Below are 27882 nucleotides of genomic sequence, written 5' to 3'. Positions count from 1 at the left end.
GTGGAGTCCCGGATCAATGATGAACCAATGCCCGCATAATAACTGTGCTCAAACAGACTGATATGCACCGTGCACCATAGAGATTCACTGTTGTTCCTTCTTTATCACGTGCGCTCGCCTCAGAAAACATTTCAAGGCGTTTCACTCAAACATTATGACACTAGCATAATCTCTCATGGTCTTCCCGAAGGATGCCCAAAAGGGTTCTGTATAGACAAAATAATATGTTTTCTTATACATTTTATAGAGGTACAAATTTGAAATGTTTGTACTGGTTTATCTACAAGGTGAGTACAAAAAACAACAAGAAACCTAAATGTCGGTAACATTGTTTTAGTGAAGTTCTGCATGTATAGCACTTTCAATATTTGGGATATGAAAGCCCAATTCATATGCTTTCTTTTAGTACAAGAATCATTCAAATCACTTATGTACTTTTCAAGTTACGGAGTTTTAAACACAACCACCGTTAGTTCTGTCCACCGATCACAAAAAAGTGTGCGTTCTGTCAGCAAAACGAAAACAATTTACACACATCCTTAGGCCCTTATGTGATTTGTTTTCGTTTTGCTGAAAGAACACTGAACTTTTTGTGATCCGTGGACAGAACCTTAAAACGGCGGTTGTGTTTAAAACTCCGCAACTTGAAAAGTACGTGAGTGATTTGAATGATTCTTGTACTAAAAGAAAGCTTATGAAATGGGCTTTTATATCCTAGATATTGAAAGTGCTACATGCAGAACTTCACTAAAACAATGGTCCCGAGATTTGGGTTTCTTTTTTTTGGACTGGCCCTGTATACCTATTGAGAACTATCTTTAATGGTCGTTGCGGAAAATTCTCGTCGAGATTCCTATTCGAGTTAGAGTTTTACCAGACAATACCGGTAGTCTTGTATTTGTACCTTATGACTACTTTGGCCTAACTTTGTTTCATTATTATTCAGATGTCCAAAAATATCGTATGATCTAGGCTAGGGATGTACTATTGCGATTCTACAGCCAATTAAAGCTCACTAAAGCAAACGTTTTCTTGAAAAATAGTGGGAAAAAATCTAGAAGAAAACCGGACCTTTTTGAACTACAACCCCAGAAGTTCAAAGAATATAAACATCAATCATCGGGAAAGTCTTTGTAAGCATTGTACATACCGATGTTTACAGTCGCGAACAAAATGTTGACCCGCGCGTGGGCCCAATGCAGTCACATGAAAACATCGTGATAAAATCAACAAGATCGATCGCATTGCACGTATACAGACAGAACACAATTCACGCTATTTCGAAGTTATTAATATTCAAATAAATTCAGGTTTTCAACGTTCATTATAAATTGATTGAACAGTTTGGACGTAATGTTCAATTTGTGGGGATTTGAGGGTGTTTCGATTGAATGAACAATAATGTGCATGGTTATGCGTACACAATGTTCTTTCAATCTACCATCGGATGCAGATGCACTCTTATTTCGAACAGAAGTTTTCGATCGATAGGGGTATATAGTTTATTTACTCTTTATTTTCAATTCTTTCTGGAGATGAAAGCTAGACGTTCCTCAAAGCGTACATAGGCATTGCAGTTCGGATAATGGTAACAGAAATCTTTGAACACATGATACTACGTACTACAATCATGTAGCAATTTTAAGATCACCAGTTACTTGCAAGAAATGAGTGCCCGCCAGTGATTGTTGAATGAATGGCCAGAAAGGTAGGCCTATGTCTACGCCTTTATGTGTACCCTTCTATCGCAAGACAAACATAATAAATCAATAAAAGTAGCGTAAAATGTTATATCACGCGCGTAAAATGTTATATCACGCGCGTAAAATAAATTACACGTCATAAAAGGAATGATCTCATCTACGAGTACGAACTGCGTCCCTTTTATAAAATGACCGATGGTGGCGCTACAAACAAAACACAGTGTACATGTAGCTGGTTTTAAAAATATGGTTCAGTTGTGTGATACGCGTTCGCCTCATTCAAGATACAAGTTTAGCTCGTACGAGTCTTAGAATGAAAAGCGCCATACTATTCAGTGGCGTTATAGTCAGCGTTCCCCCCCCCCAATATTTTGTAACATGTGCCCTTTTTTCACGAGTGTCTTTCTTTCATGATGCCCTAATTTTTCATTATCGCATGATCATGCGCTAATGAAAAACTAAGGCACGATCGTCCACTTTGAAGAGCGCCCCAAAATGGTGTCCCACCAAATGGAAGAAATGCTTAACATAAGTAACGTAGCCTACAACCATGGAGAACAACACATACAAGCTAATTAATGCTATATACTCACATCGCATGTGGTCGTAGTGTTAATGAACATACTTTTCTGAACTTTATTTCCATGCATACGAAATCAAGCAGGTCTACAACCATAAAGTACAACGTGTTCAAGTAGCGTTAATGATTTCAATTTAATTGCATCAAAAGCAATGCAGTATAGGCCTATATACAAAGAACGGTGGATTTGGAAACGAGACAGATCATGCATAAATAAAAGGTAATGTTATGTACGTATTTCATTCTCAATTAATTAATTTTCAAAAACAAACTGAGATTTCAAAAACAAACTGAGATTGCAGGCATTGCTAATACGGATATTCAACGCAAAAATCCTAGTGGATTGATATATAAGTTTTAATAAATAACAAAAACGCATTTACAAATACAGGTAGAGAACAATAACCAAAGTAGCCCTTTAGCGAAATTAGCTCTGACAAAATAAAATACTTGACATAATAACATATTATTTAGCTTAATTATATGAGCATAAAACCACGGATAGTTTTAGCTTATGCATCTACAGTGAAGAGAGGAAAACCAACGTGCTACGACTTCGAAACAGTACAGAAACATCAAATAAATACCCAAGGATTAAATCTGTATTTTTTTTTTAGAACCGTGTCCAATACGGCCAAAGACATTCATAATTAAATATCAGTAATATACAGCAAAGTCATTTAAAGAATTGGATGTGTGAACTTACCAACACTGACTAAATTAAAAAAAAAAGTAAAACAATAAATTCCTTTTGATCTTTTCCAAGAGAAAGAGAGCAATGGACGGCTGAAATCTATAAAAAAATATCCAGATCCATTGCAAAATCGAGGAGTGAGCGTAATGCACAGAATTGGACAAATAACATTCGCCGCATAAATCGAAGAAATTAATTACCGGGCTAATATCATATCGGCGTACATTGTACCGTATTCACTTATAATTTAACACGCTTGAGCAGTTTCACTTCTAATAATTGCAACCTGAAAATCTTTTCCACGGACTGAAAGTGATATAGAAGGGTAACAACAATTTTCAGTTTTCATTTATAAATTATTAATATACGATCTGCAAGCACGTGACATTTTAGAGTTATAAATAACTAGCAGGGAAGTAGGTGCATGCTCCACCTGAAAGAGAAGCGAATAATTATGACGTCAGCAACACTGACGTTCGCTCTAAATTCTCATGAAACATGAACAGGCTGTTATAATTTGTGTACTGCATATATTACTATCGTTTCCTTTTGAGAATCATGAGTTACCAACAGTTCATTATATCTAAGCAAAAATCTTTGAAAAATAGACAATAATCAAAAATATGAGTTAAGAGCAGACCCTATGCATTCCTCTTTGACGTGCTTTGTTATGCTCATTCAGTAAACATGAATGTCTAAGAGACCCACTCATGCACACCTTGTGGAATATAACCATGCACCTCCAAGATGTTAGCAATGCAAAGAGTCAATAACGGAATACTTATGGGTCTCAACCGTAGCATCTGATCACATCGGTAAATAAGTCACATCAATGCTTAGAATATCATCTCATGAAAATTGACATTGCAGTTTTCCTTCCGGATTTTTTTTCTTTTAATTCAGATTAATTTCTGCCTTTCTTTCTTCATATCCTTATAAATTTATCACCTTTCAATATTAAATATTTTATTTGAGTAAATGAGCATTTATAAATTATGTGTAAATTGTTATATTTCTACAAACTTTCTAGTGATTAGTTTGGTTTCAAATTCAAAAACCAATATTTTCATCTCTGGTTTAACATCATTAAATTATCGAGTTTTCACAAAGTATACGAATTTTATACATGTACATATTATGTATCCCTCGCCCCACTACATTTATCCCTTCGTGAAAACAACAATGAAAATAATGTAATACGTGTTTTCCGCAGAGTCATAAAACACATTACACAGACAATATCTGCATAAAATGAAGCAAGACAAAACAAATATAACAATATGGTCTTTTTTCACAAAACCATCTGCTCTAGTGCTGCTACCTTAATAACACATGGCCAAACATGGCATTCCTTTTATGGCAAATGATTGATTGACTAACTAATTGATTATAATGTAGTATATATATGTACAGAGTATGAAGTCGAGAATGCAAATTTGAATAACATGTGTGTTGATTTATATTTACACTATACATTTGTGAAGTACACTGACAGCTTTCCCAAATAGATTTTTTTTAAAACAAATTCAGCCTAATTCTCTAAAGATCTTTGCTGGTAATCTTCTTGAATCCTTCTGAACCGTCCACTTTGCATGAAATCAATGACAGTTTGTGTACTTCAACTTTAAAGGGCATTGTTATGCCCACACAAGAATATGGTTCCAACTTAAGCTGGGAATAAGTGTCCCAACTTAAGTTAGAACACTTCTGTTGGAACACTTCAGTTGGGTCACCGCTTAAGTTGGGAGCATCTCAACTTTAGTTGGGACCAAAGGTTTAGTTGGGGCATAGCAGCATCCAGCCCCCAGTGGCCGGCTGGACTCTAATATCCTCAAAACCTGCTGGATTTTGGAGTGTTTAGGGATGGTTAGTGTTTTATCAAAAGAATATGGAAGCACATTTTTCATCATTTTCCCAGTCTAAACATGCCAAAGATGACACCGCCTTTTACTTTCAATTTTTTTTGAAGTTTAACCAGAATAATCATTAATATTGAGTTGTACTACAGGAGAACACTTACAGCTACTACTCAACTACTCAACTACACCATACACTATGTGTTTTCAAATTTCAGAATTTCCTAAATTCCATCCTTATTTACAGTCCCCTATTCCTTTGTGTGTGTCATGAAGTGTAAGTCACTTTAAAAAAATGCTAAATGTTCTGTTAAACAATCTTATTTACAATTTTGTCACTAAATATAAATAAGTGAAACCAACAAGGAAAGGAAAGGCATACCAACAAAGTAGAAGGGGAAGACCCAGAACAAACTTCCTGGGAAATATCACGACATGGACAAGAAGATCAAGTCCAGAAATCTTCCAAGAAGCTGAACAGAGAGAAGCATGGCGAATGCTTGCCTTCCGAGTTGCTGAGGCAGCTAGCATCACTAAAGACGTCGATGAGTGAGTGTGAAACCAACAAAATTACCAAAAGTTGTGCATTTTCACATTGATAATTTTAAACTGGATTTTTATTATCTTGTTTTCCAAATAAGTTGCACACTCCAAATGCTGTATACCATTTAAAAATGGGAATTTTAACCCATTTTTACATTTCTGAAATCGTTGGTCCCAAGAGTCCTTCTGTATGAAGTCTAAAAGAACAAGATGACGACCAGTTAAAACTAGTATGTTCATCATTACATTTCTTTAACCTCCACTTTGTCTCCAACTTTGGGTTCAAATTTAGACTGACTAAAAACTACAATACACATAATTGCTTCTCTCCACCCAGGAGTAAATGTTCACATGTACAATTCATTTTTTTTTAACTGCGAGACATGTTTTTAATACACCATTATTGAATTGAATTGAATTTTAAAAAAAGTGGGTATAGGTGAGGGCAGGGATGGTTGTTGTGATTGAATTACATGTAGCTTCATTGCGCCTTACAGGCTGCATCGAGCTGTATACTCCCCAGGGAGCTGAGATGGTATTTGGAATGTTTCATGGACCCAATGAGCAGAGGTAATAATGATGTAGTGCCTTGAGCACCAGTTCTGGTGGATACATGTGCTTTATAAATACCCCTATTATTATTAACCCTAACCCCCAAAGGGTATTCTCTGGGCACCCTGGCAAATGCAACAGAATGCAGTGAACTAATACATGCCAGCCTCGGTACCAAGTACCTACCCTGCTAAATGCAACATAAAGCAGATCAGGACTCTGCTAAATGCAACAACTTTTTGCCACTGGTGCATTCTGTTGCATTTAGCAGGGTTATAGGTGAGCGTGGACTTGGGGGGGGGGGGCTTCTGATATTGCCTTGTCTAGTTCCCAGACCTATTTACTTAAAACTCAATAGTTCTTGAGTCTGGAGCAATGAATGGTACATGTAACTCACTGCAACTCGTGAAAACTGGTGTGCAAATGAATAGGTGTTTTCACGATTGTAGTCATCCCGCCCACACCTAAGTGTGGTCAAAGTTTTGGGTATTTCAAATTGCTATGCTTCCCAAAGATTCTGAATCCAGAGATGATGCCAAAGAACAGACGAAGACAAAAAGGCACCACTATGACTAGTCTGCATACTAGACTGGACTGGTGTATGTACCTACAATGCAGCATAAGTCACTTCCGGTTCTCAACGTTTCAGTGTTGCGTTGCAAAGTCTGAAAAGAAATCCAAAACAATGAGAGTCAAACAACATCTTGTGAGTTGGTTGCTTGAAAAAACAATTAAAAACCCGAAGCGTATCATTACAGTTCATATACTAATGTGTAGGACTCTGGACGTCTGAACTCATTCAGACTAGTTGGGAATTGGACTTTGGGCTTGAATAAAATAAACTCCACTAAGCACTGTAAAACGGAGTGTTTCACAAACACATGCAATCCTGAAATGCTGATGGTTACAAACACAAGCATGTGCATAGAAAATGAGCACATCAATACTATGGAATCACTTGTATTCTCATAAGGAAAAAACAATCCATGGAAACAGTTAATCATTACATACAAGACCAGGTGACAGTTCGTCCAATTATGCTAAAATACCTCTACTGTTGAGATAACAGAGCCAGCATCTGTCGGAGTTTTCCTGAGAGTCAATATTACCAATGATCACAATCCTGTTCTACCCTTTCATCCCCTTACAACCATTTCCCTTTGGTGGGCAGAGGGGAGGGGGGAATTTTAGCTCACTGCAAAATCTGAATAAGCCTCTGTACTAATGACGTCACACTTTGTTTATGTGTGTGCTTTCCTATGGTGCTCAGTGGACCGTGGGCCCCCACTGGCAGACTGGCTCCATAGGAAAGTGCTAAACCACCCTCTTGAACCAAACCTGGATATTTGCTCAGGATATCATCACTGCCTTACAGATTTTCACAATGTATTGAAGACTCAGAGAGTCAGTTTTGCGTATTTTCTACACATGACATCCCAGCTTGCAGTGTTTTTGTCATCCCCTATTATTTTGTATCTGAGACTGGGCTTGTGAATTTACTTGTTTTTGACTTGTGACTGGACTTTTGATGCATAACAAGTACCGCCACAACAACACAGCAAATTACACGTAGATGCTTACTGCTTTGTGAAATTGTGCATTACTTGCACAAATTATGATTTATTAGTAAAATGCCCTACTTCTAATGTTCATAAATTTTACACTTTTTAGTGCATTTTTAAGACCAAGAAAATTACCATGACTCTCTCACTGCAGCTATTTAGAGTTGGCATCAAATACTGTCATATCTTCATCGTCTTCCTCCTGATCAAGAGGAGTCAACTCAACTTCTGATCCTCGTGTTGCTAGGATGCCGTACTTCTTGGTTTTTCTCCTGGACCTTGATCTGGAAACAGATGATTGACAATTAAACAAAACAGTTACATTACTAAGTGCATAAGTTTGTCTTTAACATTTTAGAGGTCACTTTGTTATTGTTACGCTTCACAAAGTTGATGGGAGTACAAGGCTCTGCCTTGCCCCCTTCGCAGGGTAGTCAGCTTGGCCACTAGTTTGAGTATCATCCGTTGTTTAACAGAGTCCTCAAGCTCCACAACAACTTCTGATATATGTGTGCATGCAAATTTTATGCGACCCCATATGCCAGCCAATTGGAGTCGACTTTGTAATTGTGACATCACTTCGAGTAGGAATTCAGCCTAAGCTGTTGATTGGTCAATTGGCTGTCATATTGTTGTAATACAACAACAGGTTACCGAAGGTCCTAGAACTTATAGAAGGCGCCCGAATGGTCAGCATCTGGACGTCCAAGACTTAGTCTTGATTTGTATAATTAATTGCCAAATCTGCACGCATATCATAGACCCTTGCTTTGCAAGCGGCTATTGGGAAAGAATAAAGTAGAAAGATGGAAAGAATGTTGCAACCTGACGCTGCTTTTTTCTTCCTATAAATATATCATCTCAATGAAGGTCATTCATTTCAAAAATGATGATAAGACATGAATCTGGGAGTGGGACTGAAAAACATTTCCAATTTTCTTTGCCCTAGTGGAATTTTTGGGGAAATTTGCTGGCTAAACTGTGAGTAAAGTGGGCCTGATTTAGTTTTGCACGTTTCAGAGCACTCCAGCACCCGATTTCATCAAACTCTTCGTAACTTACGATGCGTCGCAGCTGTGACGCGTCCTGCGATCCATTTCACAAAACACGTCTCAAGTGCGACGCGTCGTATGTGTACTCACAACTCGGTGACTGTTTTATGTATTTAGTCAGCGTACAGTAAATAGTCGTCTGATATTCAACAAAGAGTCGTCGGATCTCAGCTCGAAATTTGTTAAAACGTAAAACAAAATGGCGGTCGTGCGATGCAATTTTGAAGGAAAACAAGCTCTCAGTGGACTGTGTAGGTACTTTGAAATTTCAACTCTAATATTCCGGTCTAATTCATAAATTATTCCATGAATTTTTCATTTACAACTTTACACACATTGTCTCGGTATTATAATCTCGTTAATGTAATTGTTATGGCATAAAACTGGCTTAGAAATGACTCTTCTTATTTTGCGACGACCACTAGACACGTCTTGACTTGCGACGTGTTTTAAGCCGTTGTCAAGGAACTTACGACGCGTTCAACACATCGCAACTTTCGTGAAATGGAAGATACGACGCATCGCAGCGCTTCGTGAAATCGGGTGCAGAGCCCTGTCTGGGTGAATTGCCTGCTTTGTGGCACCTACCTGATTATTCTGAAGGCAAAGCAGCCAATTACAAGCACAGTGACTCCAACAAGAATGAAAAATGCTGTTTTTGTGTCCACCATGTTCGCTGTGTTCATGGGGAAATTGAACCCCCCGCCACCACTGTCGCTCTTGCTGTTGTTCCCAGTTTGTTGTTTTCCAGGTTCAGCTGTGGTTTTTGGTAGGTCAGTTACTGGCTTGGCTGTTGCAACTGGTGTAGCACTTGTGGACTTGGTATTTTCATCTGCCGACTTTGTCTTTTGAGGTTTGTTTTCCTGTACAGGTGCTCTTTTGCTATTGCTCCCATCAAAAGGTTCATATGGTGACTTGTGTCTTCCATTCACTTTGCGCTGAATTTGTGGGTGTTCATCATTCCGAACGAACGTCTTGGCAATCCCTCTTTTCTGGCTGCGTTCATTGTCATGATTGTCGCCATACAAAGTGACAATATGTGACCTGTGTCTCCCATTGACTTTGCGTTGTATTTGTGGGTGCGCAACATTCTCAACGAAAGTCTGTTTGTTGTTGCGAAACGCAGCGATAACTACACTCAGTTGAATGCATGTAAAAAACAACAAAGGATAAAGGATACGTTTTGGCTCCATCTTCCACTGCCAATGTGCTTTTAAAATAACGAAAAAGGCCAAAATATCTCGACAAAGATTGTCACGTCATGATCATCATCACCATCTTCCACATCAGTATGGTTTTGACTGGTAACCGGCGTACGATTACTACTGCACATGAAGTGTATGTGTACGCACAGCTACACGGATCCTATAGGCCTACACACAGGACAAAATTCTGCAGGCTCCAGTATAAAATGCAATGAGCGGACTTAATTGCCTTAATTGGTTAGACGCGTGATATCGGGCATTAATACCCGTTGGCTTGCAATCACGAATTTTCCAGGTGTGCCATTGTGTCGGGGTTTTTTTGCATGACATCTTAAACGGAAATATTCATAAAACTGTAAGCAAAACTACTCCTTATAGGACAATATTCTTCCAAAATTGTAAAAAAACAAAAAAACTTCAGGATATAACAGATGGTACTGTGCAGTTTATGTCGTCATAGATGAAGTATTTACCCGGAAAATAAACGTCAAATTTCGACGAGAACACCGTTTACCCAAATTTTGTTTTTAATTAGGCTTTCATTAAAAAGTTTTAGACAGATGTGATCCCGAACAGATGTGATCCCGAATCAATGCAATATGTATACTGGCGTGCTTTTTACTTTGTATGCTTCCTCCACTTGTCAGTCAAGCTGAACATATTTTAGTTGTGAAGACGTTCGGACATTATACCTCAAAATCGCATTTAGTTTTCTCATCACAAAAAGTGGGGATGATTCCATAGCCCATCCCCGGCCCCGGTCAAAACGTGGGGGATATTATAACCCCCCCCCCCCCGGATTTACGCCCGGGCCTGCCATTAAGCGGGCGCCAAGTTACGTATAACCCGTTGTTGCATTACAAAAACACATGGCATCCAAATTGATCAATCAACAGCTTAGTCCACATTTCTGATCGAAATGACGTGAGAATAATGACATTCCGATTGGCTGGCGTGCGCGCGGGGTCGCATATATGCATAATTATAAAATCTTAAATGGTGATTAAACATATCATAATGTTTTAAGCCCAACAATGGAAGTGCGACTAGAATGTAGTCTGGTACCATCCCATTCAACAGTTCACAATTAATAACATATATTCAGGGAACCCGACCAAAAATGGCTTTCTAGTGAATAAGGTCCATTTCAAACAGCCTCACCCACCCCTGCTGTGGGTTTGAAATCACAGGCCCTTGAATTGCAGAGCTGAAAAGGGCTCGAAATTTGTAAAGTTGTTATTCCGTATTTAGTGGTGCGGCATAGGGACAGAATTGTGCATTTTATAATAAAAGCATGAAACTTCGCATGTTGGTTCTTCATGCCATGGCAAACTGAAAATTGTCAGATATGGACGCATTTCATATCTGACCCCTGGCGACCTTTGAGGGGTCAATGACCTTTGAATACTCTATTACACCTATTGTTCTTGAAAATATCACTTTCCTATGACCTAAGTCTTTGTATAGTCTTCATACAATGTAAATAACGAGCAAATGCGAAAATCACAATTGACCTTTGATGACCTTCCAGAGGTCAATGACCTTTGTATTAACTGCACTAACTCAATACGATATACCCTTTAAACCCCATTTTTTTTTCAAGTCCCAGGTCGTAATGTTAAGTGGCTCATGCTATGAAAAGAATTTCATTTGTAGGGAATCTCATATCTGACCTCTGGTGGCCTTCAAGGGTTCAATGAACTTTGCGTATCCTATTTATAGATATTAAGAGGATTAACTATTCAAAACGCCACTTTTTTATTGCCCATATCTAAATTTTGGGTATTCTTGCCATAATATGAATTTTCAGATATGTAGACATTTCATATATGACCTCTGATGACCTTTGCGAGGTCAATGAACTTTGTGTACTCTGATTGCCGTTATTTATTATGTTCAATCTTCCAAATGCCATTTTTTTCCTGACTGAAGTCTAATTAGAGCAAAAGGAGTGTATTTTCATAATTATTCTACAACGTGTCATGAAGTCAAACCCCAAAGAATGTTTTTTTGCATGGCCTCCAATCTCAATTTTCCTATTTAGAAGGGCAGACGCAAACGTGAAAGAATATAAGCGACACGTACATCGGACAAGCATCACTCTCTTACAGTGACCATTGGTCTTGGTAAAAAGGTTTAAAACGTGGCTATCCAAGTCCAAGTGGATACAGCAGGGTGTAATATGTACACAAGAGTTTATATTGCTTGACATATGTACATTTTCCATTACAAAATAGACCCACATATTTCTACTCCAATCTCCATCATATTGCATCTGCCAATAAAACAAGGAGAAACGAGGTCAGAGGTCACTGTAAACTAATAGGTGCAACACCGTTCTTTGCACTATTGGCGATTTAGTCACCAACGTTTTGGCGAATAAATATGATAATTAACGGTAACTAAACTATACAAAGTTCACTGACCTCTCCAAGGGTATCTATACGTCAAATATAATGTCCCCACATCTGAAAATTCTTTTTATGGTACCAAGAGTCACGGCGCTTTACACTTGGGTCATGAAAAAAGTGGCATTTACAATTATGAAAATCTTATTAATATCCATATGTAGGCTATTGTTTTACAAAGGTCATGACCTCTCGTAAGGTGACCAGAGGTTGAATATGAAATGACCTATATGTATATATGAAAATACTTTTCACATCATGAACACCTTTCATTCAGACTTGACTTGTGAAAAAAAGATGCGGTTTAAAAGAATAAATCTTACAAATATAGCTATAAACAGGTTTACAAAGGTCATTGACCTCTCAAAGGTCACCAGAGGTCAGATATGAATTTTTCCACTTCTGATCGTCATTTTCATTGTATGAAGACCTATGACATAGACTTGGGTCATTGGAAAGTGAACTTTTGAAGAACAAAAGTTATGAATAGTGCATGTAAAGTTCATTGACCTCTAAATGTCACCAGAGGTCAAATATGAAATGCCTCCCGTATCTGAAAAAATGTTGTCATGGCATGAAGAACCAACATGCGAAGTTTCATGCTTTTATCACAATCTGCACAATACTTTAGCATATTATGGTGGCTATGCCGCACCACTAATTAACAACAAGGTGGACTTTTCAGTTAGAATTCTCTTTCAAAGTAAATAACTTTTGTATTGCTGAAAAAATAGCAAAATGGGGGTAAAACTCAAAAATAACACTTTTAATTAATTAGAGTTTTAATCATTTCTGAGGGGACGGTATGTGATATGGTAGCAGTATATAGCTGCATTTTAGTACTCATGTGTAACACTTTTGTTTACATGTTAATTTTTGGCTATAGGTTTACATGCACTGGGTGGGACTTTATGCACATTTTTGCAAGAATAATATGGCATTTATTTTATAGCCTCGTTTCTTGTTTTTCTTAGCATTTTAAATTTTTGACATGTGTGAATCGGGAATACTGTAATGTTTTGGTTTTTTACTCGCACTGTTTTTTGTGTCTTTTTTGTGTACAATTTTTTTTCTTCGCAACCTGCTTTTTTTTCTCTTTTTTTTTTTAGGTCTGCTGGGGGACTCCATGACTCAAGAATACATATATTTTATATATATTTTTTGTTGACTTTGCAGATGTTTTGGTATGAATGTGCAATAACTGTTTTTAGTGCTCTCTCTACGCACCTGTTACTTTTTTAATCATCAGTCAAACTGTTTTCTTTGTTTAATTTCATTTCCATGTAATTTTAATGTGAAGGCTCCAAAGCAGTTTTCTTAAACTGAAATGGACTACCCTCGTATTACAATAAATGAAAATAGAAAATAAATAATTGCAAGTCATCAACCAGTCTATAGAGGGCGTCCTTGAATATAGCGTTTCTCTAAAAAATAAGTGCCGAGTACCAGCTGAAGTTGCACGTCACACATGTGATTTCAACCTCGTAGTTTTGTCTTCGTGGATTTTGAAATAGTTGGATCGAGAGGCCTGAGAACAAGGGTGAACATTTTCCCAAACTATCGTTCATGTCGTTGTGTCCGTGGAGCGGTTCAGTTGTATTTGAACAAAAATTTATATTTTTTAATATTTAGAGGGTGTCGTCAGTAGCTGACAGAAAATGGATGATCTTTTGGAGTTAGATGTACATGAAGCTGAAGAGGATGAAGAGTTCAAAGTGGATGAAGAATCTGACCGTAAGTACCGAATTACACCAAGTTAACTAGGCCTTAGCCCCATAAATGTGGCCTATTTACTGGACTGCCTCCGTAAACATAGGCCACACATCCACATGTACACAAATCGTGTCGACGGAGCCAAATTTTGATTTTCACATTTAGGCTTAGTTTGTAGGTTTTTTTTGCTTTAGAAGCATACTCACCCTCTTTATAGGCTAATCAGAAAGTGCTGCCTTTTTCAGATGTATATTTTTCGTGAAATTTCCAGATTCATTTTTACACGTTTGTGACTGTGTATCAAAATTTCAACATGAAATTTCACAAAAATTAGGCATCTGAAAAAGGCAGCACTTTCTGATTAGCCTGTAAAGAGGGTGAGTATGCTTCTAAAGCAAAAAAAACCTACAAACTAAGCCTAAATGTGAAAATCAAAATTTGGCTCCGTCGACACGATTTTTGTACATGTGGATGTGTGGCCTATGTTTACGGAGGCAGTCCAGTAAATAGGCCACATTTATGAGGCTAACTAGGCCTATGATTGTTCGTATTTTTTATTCGTATCGTAATGTTCTTGTCAATATTGTCAACTCGCCCCTAACTGCCTAATAGTACTATTTATTGATGAAGTTATGTATTAATTAATCCCCTTTGGCATGATTTGGCACGGAATGACCCTATTTGAGCCACATTTGTTGGGCTAATGACCAGCATGCCTCCATAACCATGATAACAATCATGCCCTGAATCAATTTGACATTGGGTTTTCCAAAACGTTACTGATTAATTTGAATGAAATGTGATGAATTTGGGCCTGGGAAAATTCTGATGAAAATGAAATGATCTGAAATGATCTGAATTGCAATGAAGCTTTTATGTTATTGTTATTGTTATCATGTACATGTAATCTAAATATTCTTAATTCATAATTGCAGAGGGCATCCAGAAATTGAAGCAAAATGCCAGGAGGCGTAAAGGAAGAGGTTTTGTTGCAGGTAAGTGCTCCTTAACCCTTCAACCCCCCCCCCCCCCCACCCCACCCTCCTCCGCCTCCGAGCCTGCAAAATCCAACAGGAGGATTTTGCAGGATTCAGGAAGTAAACAAGTGTGAAAAAAAGAAACATACATGTACGTTGCTATCTCTCTGTGCCTTATGTAACGCTATATTATGTCATTTATTGATCTTGTTTTGTGACCGTGTTGAAATGCAGATTTCACTGTTTGTGTACTTTCCAGATAACACTGGCATCAGGACAGCAGACACAGATTTTGAACCAATGGATGTTGACACTGGAGAAAGTGGGCCTCAGAGATGTAAGTGAGAATAATCATCAATGCATTGTATTAGCCTTCATTATCCATCACATTTACACACCCTACAGCCAGTGTTTTTTTAAGTACTATCGCAAGGCTGAGAAAAAGCAACTGTGTTTACCGTAACGCCCTAAAAACTGTCCAGTTGGGCACAGTGTGTAGGTAGGAAAACTGTTGTTGAACAGTTATTTTTATGTTTGTCTGTCCCTCTTTTGTACTTTCTTTTTCTTTTTTAATGTAGGGTTCCTTTAACACTGTTCTGTTGAATTAACCTTTTTAATTGTTGAATTGATCAATAACACACAAAAACACTTCCATATTTATTAAAGGAAGACTCTTTTATTTTTAAAATGTACATTACGTCATTTTAAATTTCTGGCCAAATGTGGCAATAAAAAGTTTGAGGTCAGCAATTTGGACTGAAACACACATTTGTTTTGTTAACACCTAATCTGAATTTAGCAAAATCTTAGGATTCTTTATTCGTGGAATCTGCAAAATCCGACAGAAAAGAGATATTCACCTGAAATTGAACCTGCACTCAGGACTTAGGCTCATTATTAGGCTTATATTTTTCTCTGAAAATATGAGCAATTGATAAAAAAAGAGGTCTCTAAAGACCTTGAATAAGTTTATACTTGTTCTGCAAAGCAGACCAAATTACTGCCATCGGCTGAAAAGAGGTGCTGAGGAGTCTTCTTGAAAAATCATCTGAATAGGCGGATTGCATCGCATTGCGATATCTGGACGCTCTGTTGGGTAAACAGTTATGCTCAGTCAAATGTTGGCTGACGACAATTTCCTGTAAGATTTCCCCAATTTATGGAGAGTTTAATCCTAAGACAAAATGAACCCTAGAATCTTTTCTCTTCAACTTTTGAAGGATTATTGTCCAGATACCTCCTTACTAGTGCATTTCTTGTTACGTTTATATGCAGCCGTTGAGGGCTGGATTCTCTTTGTGACTGGGGTTCACGAGGACGGATCAGAAGAAGACGTCCGTGATAAATTTGAGGAGTACGGACTCATCAAGAACATCCACGTCAATCTGGACAGACGAACTGGATTCCTCAAGGTATGATTCCACATTGAATATAACACTTACCGTCCTAGATCAAACAAAATGCAAACAGAGGACTTTGAAGGCTTGAGAGATCTTGCAGGATTGTGCATGGTAGAGTCCCGCCACTATTACTTGACATAATCCTTGGTGCCTCACCTCCTTGAAAGTAGACGGATGTGGCGTCAGTTTCCTGCTCAGTCAGGGATTTTGGAGGATTGAGGATGGTTGGAGCAAAATGCATTGCATTTGATCATTTTGATGTTTTTGTTAAGAAAACTGGTTTTGCTGTGCTTGTGAACCATCGAATCACTAAATTACATGTAGCTGAGATTTGACATGATGCGATAAAAAACGATTTAACTGTAAGATTTATTTGTCAAAATAATAGAATGTCATTGGCGTTTTTTTCTCTCTTTTTGTTTTTATTTCAAAACCCATGTTTGTAGTTTGCATGGAAATTTAAAAAAAATTACTGAACAACTCTAAATACACTTTAGTTGACAGTTGAGTTGTAGTTGAGTCCTAGTTGAGTCCTCACAATCAAATCACCAGTGATAGCCTTGGTCAAGGCGCTAAATGTTATTCATCCCGGCCGTGGCGCGTAAACGATATCCTCGCTAGGGCCATGCATTATGCAGTGCATTAAAAATACAGCGCGAACAGCGACCTCATGCGGCCACCATTTCTATGCAAATTAGTTGGACCCAATATCGCGCCTTGGTTTAATAGTCGGCAAAAGCTTATGTTTTTCTTTATTTTGCGCTGGATTTCTAGCGCACGACCTCGTAGGCAAATACAGATAAGTGTAGGCGGGGCTAATATGTGGAGTGTCCAATCACACCTTGGTAAATACGGACGTCATCAAATTGTTTCCAGCTAGCTATTCGCCTTTTGCGGACGTGACAGGAACCACAGTTTTTGTGCATTGGTGCCGTGTGCAGAGAGACACATAACGTGTACGTGTACATGTATGGATTATGTACGGTGCCACGTTTTAATAAGCAAGTTTCCCCGCAACGATCGACCAATAAGAAAACGACATTTAAGGTCAGCTAAGGCTATTAACATAATGAGCACCACCCCCAAAACCTCACATGGACGATTGAACCAAGGCGCTAGATTGGGTCCAACTGATTTGCATAAAAATAGTGGCCGCGTGAGGTCGCTGTTCGCGCTGTATTTTTAATGCACTGTACTGCATGCATAGCGCATAGACATTATGACTGCATGCATTACCGCGCTACGGCCGGATAAAAAACAACTAGCGCCTTGACCAAGGCTAGTCAAGTGAGGAGTAAGTACATCAACTACGCTTAAGGCGCTCCTTTGTATTTGTAAATCCATTGTTACTTGTGACCTGGGCCCAATTTCATGGCACTGCAGTTAGCAGAAAAGTTGTGCTTAGCATAGCAGACAAATTTGCTAACCTTAAGCACTATTTCACAGTTTGGATGTGCTAACGGTCGCACGTGCATGGAGATTTCTATTGTTGTGTCACAAAGTTAAGCAAATATTTCCTCTGAAATAAGCGTGCCTTTTCGTTTGCTGTGATTATGCTTACGGTCTCCATGAAATAGACGGAGGCTCTGTAAGCAGAAACTTGTGTGCTTAGCAGCGTCACGAAATTGGGCCCTGACGTGTGAATGGACTTGTGATTTGACTTATGATGGAGTGTCATGGTTGTAGCCAAGCCAGTCATAACAAGTGGCTACAGACCATATGTATGTTAAAGGTGGAGTCGGAGAGCAATGGTTTTTGTATCGCTACGATAGGCATGAGTAAACCATATTTGCATTTATTGTTAATAAGTGTAAAAAACAAAGAATACCTTTAATATGTGACATCCCCCATGCATACCTAGTCTATTCTAGGTGTTTTGCAAGTGCTTTTGTTGAACTGTTGTGTCTTTTCCTCCTGATTGATGCTGTGTTTTTCTTGCTTCACACCAGGGCTACTCGCTGGTTGAGTTTGAGACCTTCAAGGAAGCCCAGAAAGCCATGGATGCACTGAACGGCAGCGAGTTACTGGGCCAAGAAATCACTGTAGAGTGGGCATTCGTCAAAGGACCCCACAAAGATTCCAAGAAGAGGTCTGTACAGAAACTATCTTTTTTATGACAAATATTGATAAAAGTATGTTACATTTACACACCCTTTGATTTTCCATCATGTCTCCTTGCTGTACAACATGATACATGCAGCTACTTAGTAGCTAGCTATGCAATTATGCATCCTCCGTTTCCTGGTCCAGAAAAATCAACTAGAGTAGTAGCTATGGTTGACCAGAGGTGGCAGCAAGTCATTTTTTGCAAGTCCAAGTCAAGTCACAAGTCATTAGGTCCAGTCACAAGTCAAGTCACAAGTCATTAGGTCCAGTCACAAGTCAAGTCACAAGTCATTAGGTCCAGTCACAAGTCAAGTCACAAGTCATTTGGTCTAAACACAAGTCAAGCCACAAGTATCTTTGTCCAAGAACACGTCAAGTTGCACATTATTTTGTCCAGCTGTAATAAGCTAAAAGAACCTGTCGTCAAATTACAAATTATTTTGAACATGCCTCCTTAATTCCCCTTTTTCAATGTGTTGCAATTACTATTCTTGTAGTTTATCACATATCTGTCGGATATTAGCCCTTTGTACTTTAATAAATTTACTTTACATTCTAGAAATAAATGTTGAGATGACATGAAAAAAAACTTCACTCACTCGATTACATGTAGTATACTAACACTTTATTGTTCAATTTTCATGTATACTAAACGCCTACCAATGGGTTAGGCTATCCGGTATTTTACATGCAATTGACAAAGGACTGCTTTCTTTTCATAAAAGGTTCCTTTCAAAGTTTGTTCAACCATTACATTATAAAGCAAAAGACCTGGTCATTGAAAACTGTAGTTTGTTGTGACAGTCTTATTGAAAACTTTTGAAACTAGTGGGAACTATTCATTTTACTGGATTCAGTCACTGAGGTCTATTTTCTGGAATGAAACTTTCTCGCTGCATCTATAAACTGCATTTATAAACACCTTCAGTGGCCTTTTTGGGCCTTGTGTTGGGCGACTCCAATTTAAAAAAAAATCTATTTGTTTCATGTACAAACTGTTACACTTCAAGTAAACAAGATTTGATAGCATAGTATCACTCAACTTTGCTCGGTGTGGCCTCATAAATATTCCTCCATGACTGAATACACGTTTGATGGGGGAGCTAGTAGTAGCAGGAACAGACAGCGTACGCAACGTAACAGCTCAGCTCACTGATATGATCTACAGCTGCAGCTGGGCGAAGTAGAAACCGCGCAAGCCAAAGTCCGTTTTTTAATGCACGTAAGGCGTAAACTGAATAGCTAATTAAAAGTATAATAGCTTAATTAAAGTGTATTGGCCATTGGGTCGCTCGAGTAGCGTCTGACTTGGGTTGGTAACAAGTCATTTTTTGCAATCCCAAGTCAAGTCACAAGTCATTGTTTGCAAGTTCAAGTCAAGTCACAAGTCAAAGCTGGTATTTACAAGTCAAGTCACAAGTAAAAAAAATAGCGACTCGAGTCCGACTCGAGTCCAAGTCACATGACTCGAGTCAGCAACTCTGTGGTTGACTAGCATGGGTTTGACCAAAGCTAGTCAACCTGTGGATATAAGTTGCATGTTGATGGATGAGGTTGAGATCTTAGGAGAAGTGACAAATTGCAGAGAAAGATCATTTCTTGCTGTATTATGTGTAGAGTTTTGGATCTGCTAAATGAGTGTGAGGCAATGCAAAAAGTGCGCAAACCATGCACATGTAATATGTTCCTCGCAGAGAATAGTTTTGATTATACGTGTACCTTGAAAAGAAAACCACCATTGGCAAAAACAGCCAGACAAAAATAAAATAAGTGTTTTTTTGACTACGCTTATTTTTCCCTTTGTTTTTCCCTAGGAGTGGCCGTAGGAGATGAAATGAGCCATCAAGGTCCCTGCACCATTGTTGCACCAGTGTTCAACCTGTCAAAGATGCTAAGTCCTGCCCTGAACCTAACACTTGTAAAGAAACCAGAGATTTCTTCTTTCCCGACAAACATTCATTTACATGTAGGTATTGGGATTGGTACATCTTCACTAAAGAAGCACAATACAACCAGATTGGGGGTTGAAAAGAGAAATTGTTTTTTTTTCCAATCTACTTGTTTACCAAGTTTGTTTCATATTTGTGAGTTTTTGAAAATTTCTTGGAAAGTGACCGGTTGTTTTCCAAGCCCGGAGACCAAGGTTGGGGACTGTTCATTCAGAGTGTTGTATCAAATGTTCAATCGTTTAAGGCCACAATTTTATTTTGACTGACCATTGTCCAAGTATGACACATATGACTGCAGTTTCAGATTCTTTGTGGTCTAAACCTTCAATCTGTATCATGTTTTGTAGATTCTGTAACCATGTTCTTCATGCTCTTCAGCAGGTTGAGTTTTTTTAAAAGTTCCACTTTCACAATTCAATTAAGGATAAAAAAACGAACCGGTTGCATTTCTTTTTATTTAGTATTATGAGCCGATTTAAAGGTTGTGCATATTTAGGCATTTTGTTTTTCACCTTTGTTTTAGCTTTTTGTGTATTGTTTGGATCTGCACTTCTCCAGTAGTTAGCCGTTCGTGCTCCTTGTTCAAATGGGAAAGTGAAATAAAAAAGATATATTTCTCTTGACTTGGATAAAAACTTATCTTGCTGAATTTGCCTGATGTATGAACAGATTGTTTGGGCAACCATTGGGGAAGTGACCTTCTGTAAATGTGACAAGTTTTTATTAAAACACGTTAGTTTGAACAAGAATGTTCGAGAAATCTGTTCATTTTGTTGTGTTTGTTTGGGACGTCTCTATAGTCCGAAGTACATGTACCATTGGTCCGAAGTCCATTGGTCCGAAATCCCATTGGTCCGATGTCCATTGGTCCGACGTCCCATTGGTCCGACGCCCCATAGGAATAGGGTTAGGGCAAGGGTTAGGGTCAGTCAACCTGAACAAGTGGAACTACACAGTATTATGTTTCGGACCAATGGGACTTGGACCAATGGGACTTCGGACCAATGGGACTTGGGACCAATGGGACTTGGGACCAATGGGACTTGGGACTGTCGAGATGTTACCGTTTGTTTGACAGTTGATATTTTCCCCCAGTGGACAGGTCCAAGAATAGCTAGTCTGAGATATTTTGAGGAGCTGAGGTGGTTCTTATTGTCAATCAATACTTGTTGGGGTTAATTTTTGTCTCCGGCCGTGTCCGAATCACTTGGCTACGGCTGTTAATAACACACAAGTCAATGGGAAGTCGCTGCAGCCGCTAGCCAGTGGCTTCCTTAGGTGCTCGTATTATTCCCGGCCGTAGCCAAGCGATCTGATTCGAAACGGCCCTACACTTGGTCTAGCTAGCTGGAGACGCATTTTAATAGCGCCCTCTGTTGTCATTTTCTGTCGGTTCGTGCAGCCTGTGTACGACGCGATGACCTCGGTAATCCATAAATGAAAATGTAACTATCTATCCTTGACTCTTAGATTATTTCCGTAAAAAAGACGCGCTTTTGTGTTTAGAATTTTCTTATTGTAACTTTCAACTCGACACAAACGGCACTTAGGCACGGCCTGTAACCTAATGGACAGTGTTGTTAACTGTGGTCGGACACACGAGTCCAACACAAGTCCATCGCAAGTCCTCCAGTTTAATTCAAGTCGCAAACTATTCAAATGAGTTGTAACAAATTCCTGTGTTACTGGTCACCCACAGCTACCTGCGACCGGAATAATGGCGCTTTACTTATGAAAAGACGTGTGGTGGGCTCCTGTGTTTTATGCAAGATAAATCCAACAAGCTTCGCTTTGACGGTTGATAACGAATCGATCAAGCTTAACGGTAGCCCACAATTTAGTCACTTTCTTTAAATGCTAACTATACATTGTATGACCTTTGGTTTATGGACTCTGTGCAAGAACTAGACAGCGATTTTTGGCCTACACAGGGCTTGTAAGGACACAACACGTGCCGCCCGACGCCCTGGCCTATAGCGCGGGAAATAATGTGCCAGCCAAGTACCCGCGCGCGACTAACTGCCAAAATGATAGTTGTGCGTCTGAGCGAGAGTGATGCATCATTTAGGGAAAAAAACCCGTAATGTCGACTACACTGCTGCAACAGCGGTGTTATAGTTTGGTTTAACACCAGTGGTATCTCTACAGGGTGTTTAAAAAAAAGAAGGAAACCCAACTTCAAAGAATGAGTATGGACAGATGATATGTTTACTGGCTGTTATAAGCTGGTATCATCTGGAAGCGTAATCTCTATGCTTTTCAATGATACCATGTTTAGGTTTTGTGAGTCATGCATCAGTGAACATCATTGTCTTGAAAACTGGATGCAAAAATGCCGTTGGCTCACTTCCACTGGGCACGGTGCGCCTATTGTTACGGAAATGTCTTTGAAATGGCTTGAATGTTAATCGTCGGCAAATGGCACATTGTTTTGAACGTGGCTTGGTCAAAACGAGAAATTCATGACAAATAATAAAATCCAGTTTTGAAACCAACCCGACTTGTTTTTTTGTTTCTTTTTATGCACTCGTGTCTTCTTCCTGAATACTTATTCTCATGCACACCATGCCTATTGTGTTTGACATGAAAGTGAATCAACTGCACTTTTGCATCAAAATCTCATGACAGTGGCGCTCAGTGATGCATGACCCTGGAAATGTAAACAAGGTATATTGAAAAGCATAGAGATTACGCTTTCAGATGATAACAGTTTTATAGCCAGTACTGGTTCTTCAAAGTTGGGTTCCTTTTTATTGAAACATCCTGTATAGGGCAAGCGGTGTAAATTGTTTTACACCGTGAATGGTCTATATCACCAGTGTTAAATAAAACATGCAATCCTGTCTGCTGTCTTGAACATGAAATTGAATAAAGCATGTCTACTACAGAGAAACAATAGACATTATCCTAAACTGGTTCTTGATAATCTCGCGTCCTTTTCATCAAGTCTTATCTACTGACTTCAGCGGGGTTCTTGTAGGGGGTGGGGATCTAATTAACCCTCACCTGCCCCTCTCTAATCCACCGGGAGTGATCCCGGATCTTGTACTCATTCCACAGGTGAAGACAGCCAACATTTGAATACACAATCGGCTGTTATTCTGCCATTCCCGTCATTGTTTGTAATCCCCCGGTGCCAGCGGGTACCACCCCTCCGATTAAGCTGAAATCACCAGCCAGCCCCGGTCGTTGAATGATGGTGGGATCGGGTTGAGTTTGGCCGGCCGATCGAGTTCACGTAACTGGGTCAAGACTGAGGAAATGAACACACAAGTGCACGGAGTCAACCGATTTCCATCCGTCGTCAGCTGTAAGATCGTGGAGGCCACCGAATTCTAGTCGGACCCACGGTGATGAATGCACCGCGAATTCTTTTCAAATTGCACCGCGTGTGCTACTGACAGACTAAATCCTAAGGGCGGGCAGTTTACAAGAAGTGCATATCCTATCGCGTTGAGAGAATAGATCAACAGGAACAATAAGTACAATTCAATATTTCACCCATGCCGTGCAGTGAACCCAAGCTGTTCAACCGAGGCCAGAGTGATCGAGAAAATAGGTTTTTTTTAACTGCAAGTTTCCCGACATCACAAAAAAAGAGAAAAGAATATGCCTTCGTAAAATCGTTTCTTTATAGTACAGAAGGACGGTAGTCCTTTTGAATTACATCTTCTAATTTCACAAACTCAACGCTGTATTTGTTCAGTATTTCGTAGAAACAAAGCACTAATTATGATCTGATTTGATTTTTATCTAATCATTGCCTGTATATGTTAACATCACATAAGTCTATAACGAATACTGACAAGTCCTGTTCTTTTTGGTAAATTCTCGCCAATTTGCGAGGTCAACCTGAAGTCTCGTCAGACTGCAGCGCCATTAACTTAGTGAATAGTAAACCGTTATTTATCGCCTGTTTACATTTTCATGCGTTTCCCTTTCCTGCCAATATGGGACACTTTCTTTGTCTTCTCCCGACACTCCTGATCCGAATAATTAAATGTTGCCCTCTACCGACATTAAAAAAAACCCATACACCCTGGTATGCATTGCAATTTACCGACGCACAATTCCACCACAAACAAAAGCACCACTCCTTAGATGTTTCTATAAAAAATAATATGGAATCTTCCATTGTTTCAACAAAAATATAAGGCCATATAACTACTAACTGGGTATATAAACTCTATTTAGTCTATTCATATACATATTCTCACAGGGTTACAAGACTTACTGTCCTTTCTGGTTTTGTTTATTGTCTTATATGTGTATTAAGTGTTAATACAATTTGTCAATTGCCAATTAATATTAACGCGTCCCTAGTCGACAAGCAGTTGCTTTTTCGGGACCCCCATCCACATTTCCTTTTCTTTTTGTATATGCATGTAAGGCGTAGACACCAGTTATGTGGAAATAAAGACTGAACGAATGAAAAAAAAACCACACCAGCAGGAAACATTGCGGTAACTTTGGCATCATTATGTGTTAAGTTTGCAATTTATTACAGTTCTTTTGTGCAAAGTTAACATGGCACATTATTAAATACTGTTTCCAGAACTAAAGAAATAATGTCCAGAACATACCATACTGCCCCTTCAGTGAAACACTCAAACACAGTACATTTTACAACTATATTTATTGTTGTTTCTACAACACAACATCACCAACAACAATTGGTCCCTTTCTAAATCAGAAACAGAACTTTAATCCTCTGAAATTAAGATTTATTTATTTGCACAAACTGGCGAGCCTTGTAAGCTATTAACAAAAATTACGAAAACTTTTTTTCATGCGAAATCACTTAGATACAAATAATGAGGTATCTGGTGTTCAGCCTCATGTTAACCGAAAACAGGTTGATCACTCCCTTCGTATTTTATTTCTACATCAATTAAGAAATTGGTCCCTTTATATAAATCAGAAAATCACAAAGTTAATATAATTGTTTGCATCATATTACAATGTATGTCAGGCTTTAGCAGCCCACTCCCCAAAATTCCAAACAACCAAGTTTAATCATTCCACATCATTTGCAACGCTTCAGAGATTCGACCATCCTGAAAGCCTATAGCTTTACGAAAATGGTCACGTTGACTATCTTTTGAATGATAAATGTCGTCGCACTCAGCAACGACATTTCCTTTTCTAACCCTTTGAATTTTGAGGTTATTTTGGACTCGTGCACACTAGCCAAAAAGTTACTTCCGCCTTACATTGGTTCTTCCCGTTCATTTGAAGTCTTGGCACAAATAAAAGAAGATGATTCTTATTATCTCGTCTTTTGAATGTTTCTTATACGAAGGTGGTTTTCATAAAAACAGGGAAGCCCCTCATTTCCCTGCCCCGGGCAATCCCCTTGGAATAAAGTAATTTGCAAAATAACTTTCCCCTCAACTCCTCTGCAGCAGTTGTTCAGCAGTTTTGACCCGAGTTGTGAAATGTGACATGTCCAGAATTCATCTTCGAGGGGTCAACTTGGGTCAAAGGTCGAGGTCAACTAAATGAACCTACTAATTCACATTGGTATCCTCAGGCAAATCATGTCTGTGAATTGGAACAATGTCAACGGTTCCTTATTTGCCAACTGAGGCGTTCCAATTAATCGTGTCCGTTTTTCTCTCGTCTAAATAGAGATCATGTGTGTTTGTAACGGGTCGCATTCTTCAAGCGAATTTGCGCTTCAAAGTTTAGTCTGGTCATGTGCGTCTTCCATCATTTTCTTTGTGGTCTGGCAACGGACCTGTTATTAGCGTGACAAGGAATGGCCATTCTTCACTCGCTACTTTTGATGTCGGGAATTTGCGCTCTCATCATAATCGAATTGGTTGTTGTGAGACCAAACTGAAAAATGCAACAATTAACGTGAACCGATGCGGCGCTCCATCACGCCGGACCACTTAGTCGCGCCTCCAGGCGCCGAATGGAATTCCCGACCCAACTTGAATGAGCACAAGGTCCGAGACAAAAACTATAAGCATAGCCGTTTGTTTTTACATAAATCTCTCGCTAATGAAGCCATCACGGGCAGTGAGATCAGGCAATAGCAATGCCATTCATTAAAAACCTACACACACTCGACTTGATTTTGGATTCATTGCGTCAAAGAAACTCATAATAGACCAATGTTATATTTTATCCATTGAGCTGGCGTCACTTAGGATAAGCTTTCATAAGACCGTCTGACTCGACGTTCAACAAGCCAATTTGTCAATTTTGTAAAGTATAATTATAACTCCGAAAAAGCAGCATTTGTTTAGACACATTTAGCAAATTCTACAATAGTTTATACACTGCGGTAATATTAATTTGTTCATTATATAAAAGTCGCCTTTGAGCGCTATATATTTTTACAACCGAATATAAACTACCACTGGTTACAAAACGTAAGTATTTTTTCAGTAACGTTTTAGTGTAAACAGTAAAGTATTATTATTTTTATAAAAGTTATGCCATCTTTCAAAACCTGTTCCGGTAAATTGGTTACTCATTTTAACCCTACTCAGTTGCTTACAATGTGCATTATCTCTTTTGTACAATAGACGTGAATATTTTATAGACCTTATGCATTAAGGCGGAGTAAGGGGCAATGCTTTTGTATCGCTAGGATAGTAAACCTTTCGTAAAGTTATTTTGTTAGTAAATTTAAATAATACAGAACACCCTCTGTGACACCCGCAACGCATAAGCTGCGCTTCAAAAATAACATAGTCAAAATACCGAGTGTAACTATAAGGGACAATATACTTGGAGTCCCATCCACCATAAATGTTGGGGTGCTTCTTCTGCCACGCCGCTTGCCCACTCGGAGTGAAGCATGTGACATTTTAATTGTGACTCATGTTAACTCGATTCCCCTCCCCTAATCCAGACCAACCCTCTTCTCAGGTTACAACACGGTCTAGCCAGCAAATGTTGCGAGGATGCCCCGTAATCACTAGCATGTGCACCTTCTGATTCCAAGGTCCCAGCACGAAACCTCACCAGATAAACCGAACATTGAATAACAGAAACAGGAGCAAAATGTTATAACGATAAAAAGATGGCTAGACAGCTAGAAATTCTAAATATATAGACTACTTGCGCGAGGTGAAAGAGCTCAGACGATCGAGGAAGAAAAATATACCTTCCCCATATGCGCCAGGGAATGGTCTAACCCTCGCGTACATCGTTGAACGGTATCCTGGCAAACCGAGTCAATAATTATGCCTACCTTTCCCGTTTTGCAGTCTTGATATTAATTAAAATATTTCTGACAAATCAGGTCACTTTTTGCAAACGCTAAAACAGAGTTGACCTTCCTCCCAAATAAAATGCTCTGACAGCGAGCTGTGCTGGCTTGAAAAGCGCTCTCTTATTGGCTAACAAAGCTTGAACTCTGCAAATCCAGACTCGAACATTGCTTGAGAAAACGTCAAGAAATCTATCAGTTGCGCACCCAGGATTTGGCGGGGGGGGGGGGGGGGGGGGGGCTCACACTTTTTATTGGTCAATTAAATTTTTTTCAAAAACATTTTTCCAAAATGATTTTTTTTGGGGGGGGGGAGCGGACTATTTTGACGCTGGTAGCGCCACTTACACCCCT

The 27882-nt window shown here is 38.9% G+C and overlaps 1 protein-coding gene and 1 long non-coding RNA gene across 3 annotated transcripts; one reads left to right on the top strand and one right to left on the bottom strand.

The window, feature by feature from the left end:
* Nucleotides 1-2302: 2302 nt before the first annotated feature.
* Nucleotides 2303-9876, bottom strand: LOC119740873. The gene is made up of 3 exons (XR_005272706.1): nucleotides 9131-9876; nucleotides 7626-7774; nucleotides 2303-6593 (listed from the first exon to the last, which is right to left on the bottom strand). It is a non-coding gene; the product is annotated as an uncharacterized LOC119740873 (long non-coding RNA).
* A 3724-nt stretch (nucleotides 9877-13600) lies between these two features.
* Nucleotides 13601-21053, top strand: LOC119741504 (RNA-binding protein 8A-like). 2 transcript variants are annotated; one of them, XM_038217282.1, is made up of 7 exons: nucleotides 13602-13695; nucleotides 13788-13889; nucleotides 14804-14863; nucleotides 15105-15182; nucleotides 16121-16257; nucleotides 18195-18334; nucleotides 20166-21053. In XM_038217282.1, exons 2-7 carry the CDS (start codon nucleotides 13814-13816, stop codon nucleotides 20182-20184), a joined length of 510 nt encoding a protein of 169 aa, XP_038073210.1. In that variant the 5' UTR covers nucleotides 13602-13695; nucleotides 13788-13813; the 3' UTR covers nucleotides 20185-21053. The 2 variants fall into 2 exon arrangements, with proteins under 2 accessions (XP_038073209.1, XP_038073210.1); XM_038217281.1 differs by having other exon boundaries at nucleotides 13601-13889.
* The last annotated feature ends 6829 nt before the right edge of the window (nucleotides 21054-27882 follow it).

This window comes from Patiria miniata, unplaced genomic scaffold, assembly GCF_015706575.1.
Source record: "Patiria miniata isolate m_02_andy unplaced genomic scaffold, ASM1570657v1 HiC_scaffold_5, whole genome shotgun sequence".
Classification (NCBI taxonomy): Eukaryota; Metazoa; Echinodermata; class Asteroidea; order Valvatida; family Asterinidae; genus Patiria; species Patiria miniata.
The sequence above is the reverse complement of the archived record's forward strand: the minus strand, read 5'-3'. Positions and strand labels throughout refer to the sequence as shown.

Bases quoted from the DNA above. Each gene is read 5' to 3' on its own strand.
- LOC119741504 (XM_038217281.1), top strand. From the start codon at position 13,814: ATGGATGATCTTTTGGAGTTAGATGTACATGAAGCTGAAGAGGATGAA. The intron at 14,864-15,104 runs GTAAGTGCTCCT...TGTACTTTCCAG, and splicing joins AGGAAGAGGTTTTGTTGCAG to ATAACACTGGCATCAGGACA. The intron at 16,258-18,194 runs GTATGATTCCAC...GCTTCACACCAG, and splicing joins GACGAACTGGATTCCTCAAG to GGCTACTCGCTGGTTGAGTT.